At 32.4% G+C, this 10,139-nt stretch overlaps 1 protein-coding gene across 1 annotated transcript; it reads right to left on the minus strand.

Moving 5' to 3' along the window:
• Nucleotides 1-1,185: 1,185 nt before the first annotated feature.
• On the minus strand, nt 1,186-4,927 carry LOC143529741 (uncharacterized). Its single transcript, XM_077025467.1, has 6 exons — nt 4,746-4,927; nt 4,366-4,638; nt 2,444-3,046; nt 2,102-2,320; nt 1,828-1,918; nt 1,186-1,725 (listed from the first exon to the last, which is right to left on the minus strand). The coding sequence occupies exons 1-6, from the start codon at nt 4,925-4,927 to the stop codon at nt 1,186-1,188; spliced, it is 1,908 nt and encodes a 635-aa protein (XP_076881582.1).
• Between the last annotated feature and the right edge of the window lie 5,212 nt (nt 4,928-10,139).

The raw sequence follows: 10,139 nt of genomic DNA on the forward strand, positions 1-10,139 counted from the left end.
GCTCTGCCCCTTGGACCCCGCTAGGGGCTGCCGCCCCTAGAACCCCACTGCCAGGGGCGCTGCCCCCGGACCCCCGTTCGTTGAGAATAATAATTAAACTAGAAAGACGATATGTGTAGTGATAGTTTATTGATACGTATAATTATTATATAGTTAGTCGTGCACAGCTCAAGAAGGGAATAACCGTAAACGGTGAACGCAACCACATTGAGGTGAGTTTCTAGCCCCACTTCCTTGTTATGTTTTCGGGGCTGTGTGCATACTCGATGTGATAGTCAATACACTTACCTTAGGTGGTAAGTGTATGCTTTGTATGATTTATGTATGACGATTGCTTGACGGTGCGTGAACGTTCTTCGGATATTGCATGTGCCGTCAAGGGTTAGTTAAAGGTATGATTGATATGCATGATGTATGAATGACGTATGTATGAATATGTATAATGTATGAACAATGTATGTATGAAATGCTGATGGTACGTGAACGCTCTTCGGAGATTGCACATATTGTCAAGGAAAGTATGTAAATGACAGGTATGTTATAGTAGCACGAATGTAGGGAACCGACCCTAATAATGTCGGCGAATGAAGGGAACCGGCCCTAATAGTATCGGCGAATGTAGGGAACCGGCCCTAATAATATCGGCGAACGTAGGGAACCGACCCTAATAATATCGGCGAAGGTTATTGGGCGGAATGCTCTTTAAAACGTATATGTATGAATGAAAGTATGTAAGTAAGTACGAAAGAAAGAATGAAAGTACGTATGTAAGTAAGTGTGTAAGAAGATATGAAGGTATGTACCTCCGGGTGCATATGCTAGTATGTGAATGTATTGTATGTTGTATTATTAACTAGAACTCACTCAGCTTAGCTGACTTTTAGTATGCACGCAGGCTAATCGACTGAGGCAGTTGGCTTGAGGAAGACACATGGCAGGATCCGAAGAGGCTGGCATCTGGAGATTGTCGTGATGTTTGAAATGCTATGTTTTATGTTATGTTTCTTAAAGACACGTTATGGATGTTGTAATGAATTGTTGACTTTTATATTATTCCGCGAAATTTTTTATTAACTCTGATATTTAGAACCGCGTTTATGAGTAAATCCAACGTTAAAGTGAGGCACCGGTAACGGGGCCTTACATAATATCTTGAACCACATCATTTAAGGGAGCAAGCAACGCCTATTCTTGAAAGTAAGTAAGATCATTAAACCTATCTAACATAGAAGGATAAACAAAGTCTATTAAATCAGACATAGGATCAAGGGAATCTTTTATTAGAAGATTCTCTGGAATTGATATAGTTGCTTCACCATCATTAGGACCACCAAGATTACCTTGACCAATATCCAACAACCAATCAGCGAATTGTTTAATCTCTAAAGTATTTGACATTTGAGAACCAACAATCAACCTCATGTTCTTAGTTAGTTTCAAAACCTTACAATTTGACCATATGTAAGAAGAACTAATTGTGGCGTTCACACAATCGTTTCTTGTTCCATTCTGTACAACAGGTAAAATCTGTCTGAAATCACCTCCAAGAACAACTACCTTACCTCCAAACAATGATCCAGAAGTGTTGCCCAAATCAACGTTCATAACATCTTTTAGAGTTCTGTCCAACACTTCGAATGCATGTTTATGAATCATGGGAGCTTCATCCCAAATTATTAATGATGTTTTCTTCAATAACTCAAAATCATCTGTATTTCCATTAACCTGAAAATATTGAATATGTCAACATTATATTCAATAAAATAATTTAAAAACATAAATTTAAATGTGAAATAAACTAGACTTAATGAAATTTATAATAGTTACCTGACATTGGGAGTCCTTGGTAAGATTGATTGGAATAAGGAATCTGGAATGAGCCGTTCTACCGCCTTCTAATAATAAAGATGATATTCCACTTGAAGCAACATTAAGAACAATTTATCCCTTTGACCGAATTGAGGCAGATAAAGTTTTCCATAAGCATATTTTGGCAGTACCGCCGTAACCATACACGAAAAAAACACCATCTTTTTTACGTTTCACGGAGTTGAATATTTAGTTGTAAACACTTTTTTGTTCATCAGTTAGAGATGTGTACAAAAGCTTAAAATCATTTGACAAAGAATCCTTATCATAAGATAATTCTTCCATTATAAGAGGATTCATTGACGTAGACACAGATTCCTGATCTGGAAAAGGTATGTGTGAAAACCTACATAGAGATGAATTGTTTGATACCAAAAACTCCTCAATCTGAAGTAATGCCAAGTTCTTCAGTTGCTCGTCACTAAGAGACAAACCTGAAAAAAAGAAAAACCTGAAAAAAAAAATCTACCTTATACTAAACTACAAAAAGACAAGTTCACACATATAACAAAACTAACCTGGATTCTTGTGTTTCTTTTGTTAATGATAAAGAATCCCGTCGACTAAAAATTGCCATGTATTATCCCAAACGTAATCAGGTCTTGATAAGGAGGATGTTATAAGCATTGTTGCAAACAAATTTCTTAAATAATATCCGTTTGCGGTATGGCCTGCTTCCTCAATTGCTTCTATGTACTCCTTATCATCGTCTAAAAGCCCTCTTCTATAACATGCATCTCTAAAAGAATCACAAACAAAACCATCTACTGTTCGAATATCTTCAAAACATTTCGGTCCTTTAACCTTGTTTAAAAGTATTCTTAAGTAGTATGCCTCGTCAAATGATGCGGGAACGGCATGAATTCTACCAATAGCAAACCCACTTTGCCTTTCTACCCATTTTGGTGGTGATGTTTTTTTCCATACAAACTGTGTTGGAAACTCAGCATATGATAGCCTCTTTACATGCTCGTAGTTTCTATTTGCTTCCATCCGACCAGTAAACATTGAAACTGAATTGGAAGTCTTGGTAAGAACATCTTCAATATCTTCCTCAGGGCCATAAATTACTTGTTGTTGACCAGGTAAATGAAAAGGAAGTCTCGTAACAGCCGGGACCATGTAATGAACATCAAAAGCAAATATTCTCCAAGCAGCCTTACATGCAGAAAGATATCTACAATCATAAAAAGCTTTAATCTCATCTACTTGAGGATCTTCATTGTCGGCGGTGTTATTTTGGACAAGGGAAATTGTAGCTCGATCTGGACCCTTATTTATATATTTAATTAAATACTTGATTGATCCTTCTTGATTGCACCACTCGATATTTATATGGGCTTGATACTTTCGTAAAAGAATTTTGTTGTAAGGCACAACACTTCTATTATCTAAATTTATACCTTTCTTAACGACGTAACATCCATTGTCTCTTCTTTTATAAGCGGAAAACCGTTGGAATCTATACTTGTCTCATTTTGAAATCGTTTTGGGAATTTTTTTGAACATTCTCTATCAATCATGCAGCTACAGCTCGGATTAGCCTCACCACAAGGACCATGAAGCATATGATCTGACACAAGCTGGTATAGGTCTGGTTCAGTGACCTTGTCAGGAATTTCACTTGAAATAAATTTATCTATATGGGACGGATTGTGAATTTTATTCTCTGGAGCAATGAATAGGCAAATATGGGCATGAGGCAGACCACGTTTCTGAAAGTCAATTGTGTAAACGGCTGCATTTGGAATCAAACAAACAAATTAGCAAAAATTAAATAAAATAAATATCTTTAACAAACAGTAAACAAAATATATAAAAAAATATTAAATAGGGAACCGAACCTGCTTTAATTTTTCCAAACAAAGCCTTATCCTTCAACAACTTAATCATTGAATCAAGCTTCATTTTAAAAATCCGACATAGTATATCTGGCCTGTCTTCAGAATTTAAATTGGTATCCTTTAAAAAACGTTTTACTTCTGGCCAACCGAGATTGCACGTAATGGTTAAGAAAAAATTTGGATAACTGTACCATCTACAAAGGCACATAGCGTCCAAGTAATTTTGCATCATATATTTCCACCAGTAAAAGATGACGGAAGAATTACACGCTGCTCAGATGTTGAAACATCTGAATTTCCTACCGTCTTAAGGTTCTGAAGGCTTTCATAGGTGTCAGACCTAAGTTAACTCTGTTTTTCACGTATAAAATGCAACATTTGACTCTCAACCATGGTATATTTGTCAACCAAAAGCTGATGAAAAAGCCTTCTTCCATTTAAGGGTAGTGAGAATTGGTTCGGCCTATCTTGTAACCTATATGCAAAGAACTCTCGCATCGTGCACTTTTTACGGGCAGCCGTAGACGAAGGATCGACATTCCTGTGAGGAATGTCTACTTTATAACCATCCTCACCAAAAGGATAAAGCAAAGGAAATTGTAGAGGAGTATAAGAAGGATGAAGTTCACTAATTCGTCAAAGACCACCAGACCTGGAGTTAACTATTATATCTCTCTTGTCCATTGCATCACCAATATCTCCAACAATAAGAGCGGCAACCTCAGAGGCCGTTGGTAAGTTATAAGTCCTAACATCGTATTTCCTTGTTCCAATAATGCGGAGCTTAAAATCAATCTGAGGATTTTCTTTAAAAGTATCACATACCATACGATATGCCTGAACCAATGGATTTTGTGAGTCTAACATTTCCTTTAGATAATTAATGATATAATTTTCGTAATTTTCGGCATCTGAAGATGATTCACTGTAAGACAAACAAATAAACTTTAACATTAATATAAAGGAAATATATGATAAAAAATTAATTGATTTAAAATTGAAAAACATAGAATGTTTAAAAGTATGCCTTACCCAAAAACTCGTTGTCGGTTTGATATTTCGTTCTCCGTATCATAAATGTATAGTTGAGCAAACTGAGGTTCGTTACCATCTAAGGGAAGAAGACTTCCTATAGAATGGTAGTTTTCTCCACCAAGTCTAAACGTGTAATTAGCGTTTCCTCTATTAATGGACTTGTCAATTTTTCCACCCATTGATGTAAAGGAGAACATAGAATTGAATCGTCTAATATTTTTCAAAAAATACTTGCTTAGAGGATCTTCACCATGAAATAACTTTACATATGTTTCATGAGGTTGCTTTAAATCAGGAAGTTTAACATTTCCATTGCGACAACATAAAGAGAATGTTGTATCGGCAGTTTTTTTTCCTCTCCTAGATTCAACTTCCCACAAGCACGCGTTGCAAGACTCACATTTGAAACTTTGATCACCATGATCAACGTAATCCATACAATAAATGAGACATATAAGTTTATGACCAAGATATATAATATTTAATGTAAAATTATATAATGTATTAAATAATAACTTGTTGATATGCCTTTAAAAACATCAACAACAAACTCAAAATCGTTTAACTGCTGCATAGGTATAGGAGTAGTATTGGTTGTTTTCCTTGGTCTTCCAACACGCCTTTTTGATGACGTACTTCCAGAGTTTATGTAGTTAGAAACAGAACCGCTAAAATTTGATGTTGTATTAGGGATGATGTTAGAGGAAATAACACAACCTGTCAAAAACAATATTTTATAACTAATAAAGCAACAAATAGATTAATATTACAAATGTATGACTAAAAGGAAAAAGGTTTTACTTGAAGAAGACGACATTGTTTGAGAAGCTTGGTTTAAGGAGTGATTTAATTTATCTCGTTTACCATCTACAATTTGCTTTCTTTGTTTTCTATTTGAAGAATAAAAACTACCAAGTTGCGTAGAAGTATCATCTGGAAATATATTTATAATATAAATATAATGAAAAATGAATAATGAAAATAACAGTAGCTAGAGAATTAGAATACTTATGAATGACAAAAAGAAAAACGAACGTTGGTTATTTAGGGAATTATTGTTTACGCTTGGTAGTGTTGACGGAGATAAGTTTTCCTTCCCTTTGTGAGTTGTAGTAACGCAACTCCTTTGAACTTCATACGGAGTACGGGTTCTAATGTTTGAATCTGTGTTTATAATTTTAAAATAGGTCCAATAATATAGTATAGATAAATTTACAAATATATTATAAATATAATATATATAAAACTTACTTGAACCGTTTTTTGATGAATAATTATTTGATGTAATTTTGAGATATAGTAACTGGTGTATTGCTTAAAACGTTACCTAACTGGCCGATTTGAGGTTGACCTTTATTTCAACAAACATAGGATACGAAAATAGATTAATTCAAAGTAAATGAAAACATTAATATTACAAAACAACCAAATTAAACATTGTTAAAATTAATATTAAAATGTTTACGCCTCGAGATATTCCGTTAAAAAAATGTGGTAGGTGGATTCGAATGAACATTTTGAACATTATTTGACTGGGTTGTGTTGGAAACATCAGACAATGGGTCTTTTGGAAGATCACCTACATAAAACATAAAGAATTCCGTTTAAATGAAAAAACAATCGACTGAGTTGATACAAATATGAACAAAGACTGAAATACCAGTTGGATTGTAGTTCTTGCTCTTTGAAGTGGAGAGAACAGTTTTACGTTTCTTAGAAGATGAAGACATGATTATACGAATAATGGAAAAAAATGGTAGAAGATATGTTGAAAAATCATAGAAAATGGTTAATAGAGGAAAAGATTATGAATCAGTATTTAAGGAATTTATAATATTAATTAAAACTGAATTAAAATGTAATTAATGTCACAAAATGAAAAGAATCTTAAATTAGGGAATATGATATAAATTTCAATTATGAATATCTTTAGGAAATCGTAATTAAGTTTAATGTAAGTCTTTATTATTAATCTATTTTGACCAGGTTTAAAAAAATAAGTATGAATAACATAAATTGTACATTTAGATTGGTTATGGTTATACAAAAGATTTTGGTTATCATGATTATGATTGTGTTGATAAATATTTGGTATAAACATGAATGAATGAAAAAAATAACAATACATAAACACATTATTTTTAAAGCAAACAAAATAAATAAAGATAATTGTTCCTACATTAAAGTTTTAATAAAGTCGAAATTATTAAAATAAAAAACGAAAACCAAACATCAGAACTAAATAATTTTAAGATCAACCAAAGCAACATTATTCTTATAATAACGAATAACTAAACTCTTGCCAAAATATAATCGATTGTTGATTACGTAATCCTTCCATCCAATTAACGTAAAGCGACCCTTCTCGTTTTCTCCTCCGTTTTTAACTTTAAAGATTGTTTCATTGCCTGCCAAACTCCTGAACTTAATTTAGGGGTGCAAACGAGCCGAGCTGCTCGCGAGCTACTCGGGATCGGCTAGTTAAAAAGCTCGAACGAACCGAGCTTAATCGAGCCCGAGCTCGAGCTCAAGCCTAAAAGTAAGCTCGTTTAATAAACGAGCCCGAGCCCGAGCTTCACCTATCGAGCTCGAGCCGGCTCGCGAGCCTAAACGAGCCTGACATTTATATAATTTTTTAAAATATATATTTAATAATTATTAATTAATATATATATATATATATATATATTGTTATAAAAAATAAATAAAAATAACTAAATAATATATATATATATATATATTATTTTATATAGAAATTTATAATAGAAACTAATATATAAAAATAATTATATTATTTAAAAAATTACAAATAAATGGTAAACGAGCCGAGCCCGAGCCGAGCTCGAACTTGAAAATCTACTCACGAGCCGAGCTCGAGCTTTGGAAATAGAGCTCGAAACGAGCCGAGCTCGAGCTCGAGCTCTGTGTAAGTCAAACGAGACGAGCTCGAGCCTGGTCAAGCTCGGGCTCGGCTCGTTTGCACCCCTAACTTAATTAAGCCCCTTCTTTTCAGATTCGCAAGTCTGCCAACTTCAGCAGGTAGTCGCTTACATATTAAAAACAAAATAAATTAGAAACTTAATATGGTTAATTTAAATTTAAAATAACAAACATATAACAAAATAGTTTCCAAACATATAAAATTTATTGCCATACGATATTCAATCTTCTTATGGAACTCTAAATAACAATTAGAGTTTTCGGCCTTATTATTACCACCTTGATCGATAACGGGATTGTGAGAATAACCAACTACTGATTCACAATATGGAGAGTCCACGGTATGTTCAACATGTGTATTGAGATTTGATAATCGATGAAAAACAATTAGAGGTAAATGTGGAAACAATAAAGGAATACCGTTCTTGTCATATACTCTTAAATCAACAGTAGACGTGTTGACATACTTTAACCAAAGAACGTCACCATCTCTGAAAGCCAAATCTTGAACCAACTGTTTCCAACCGTCACCAAATAAATAGTGTTTTTTATAAAATTTAAAATTTATCTCCCATGAATGGTTATGATCAAAAATGAACTTAATTACTCCGATTTGAAGCGCGTTTTGAAACTGGGATTCAATTTTCTTCTTTGAAACAACCTGTTAGGAAAATAGAACAGCATAATATATGTTAAAACCATTTTAATATAAATGTTTCTAACACTGACTATTAATTAAAAACAAATAAATTGAATTATACCAATTTATCATTCATTCTATTATGATCGTATAAAACAAATGCATGTCGATGCCCAGTAGAAGTTGCCTTCTTATAAGGAGTTCTAACTAACCATTTACTTTCATCTTCAAATAAAATAAAAATAATCCTCTGATAAGGACGAATCTTCAAAGAACACATTAGATCAGTAACTCCATCACCCAAACAAACTGTTTTTCATGCTTTTTTAACTCCACTTTCGATGATCCTTTGTAATGTTCAATTTCAACTGTTTTAGACAATAGGTTAAACATCAAAGGATTTTGCAAGATAAATTCTTTTGGAATTTTCTAATAACAAAATTAAGGTTTACAACAATTAGATATTGAACATTTAGACAAAAATATTATCATAGAATTTTAAGAATACCTGAATAGGAAATTTCGGATCTTCGATAAACATAAGAAAAGAAGTTGTCATTACAAAAATAATCTCTCTATATGATTAAAAATAATATAAATTTAAGATAGTAGTTATTAACGGATTAATCTAAGAAATACAACTTCTATAAAAATAGTTAAAATTAAGGGATGGATACATACATGAATAACGGCAAGAAGAATGATAAAGAATATGTTAAACCTAAAAGATGATTAGGGATTTATCACACTTTTTAAAATAATATTCTGACTTAGATAATAGGCGGCAATTTTGTTAGACTGCAAATTAACATTAACATAAAATCAATATAAGAGGGGTGGTTATTGAAAATGAAAACTACATTCTAGAAGAATCAAAACAATTTAACAAATAAAACACATATACTTGTTAGTTATACTAAAACATTTAAACATAAACTATTAACATGTAAAACATCTAGTAAATAATATAATTTAATATAAAATTAATATATATACTACTAAACATAAGAACTATAACATTTATGATACGTTTTGAACGACATCAACATGACAACATGTATGACGAACAAATTATGATAAACATAGATTTTATAAAATCAGTTAAGTTTATAACAAAACATAATAATTAACAAAAGTTATTAAACTGAACAAACATAAAGTGTCAATTGTAGCAGAACTTAAACAACCAAAACATAATATTGTTGAACCCAAACATGGAAACCACAAAAGCTTGTTTAAAACCTATTCAAATACTTATGACAAGATCAGAGAATGAGTTAGACGGTTGTACTCGAGTAGACATTTCTTTCCCAAATCGAGTGAATTAAGACGAACAAATTCTGGCCAGTCATGAACTATAAACTTGTAATTACCATGATTGTATTCAATGTGGATTCTAATCATCACATCTTGACCATTTGGTTTATCAACACCAACCTAGTCTCTTTATCTAATCCATTGTCACGTGCAAATTGAACAAGTAAACGCTGTAAAATATATAAACAAAAGTATTTAGTGTTTATAATAATACATACTTGAATACAAAAAAAGTAAGTATACCATAAACAATTTATAACATGGAAAAAAACTTACCAAACGATCTCTAATAACAACTTCAAGAAAATTGTCACTGACATCCTCATCTCGAATCCAAACACACTCACCTTCTATATCAACAACACCAAAGCTATCATCATCTAATAATAAAAATATAGAACAAAAGTTAACAAGTAATTATATTTTGATACACAAATTATGTGAATATTGGGAAATTAACCTGAAACAGTAACTATATCAACATTGTCCGACCC

Source organism: Bidens hawaiensis, unplaced genomic scaffold (genome assembly GCF_021521415.1).
Source record: "Bidens hawaiensis isolate Kalapana, Puna unplaced genomic scaffold, B.hawaiensis_p1.1 tig00000636_1, whole genome shotgun sequence".
NCBI classification, from domain to species: domain Eukaryota; kingdom Viridiplantae; phylum Streptophyta; class Magnoliopsida; order Asterales; family Asteraceae; genus Bidens; species Bidens hawaiensis.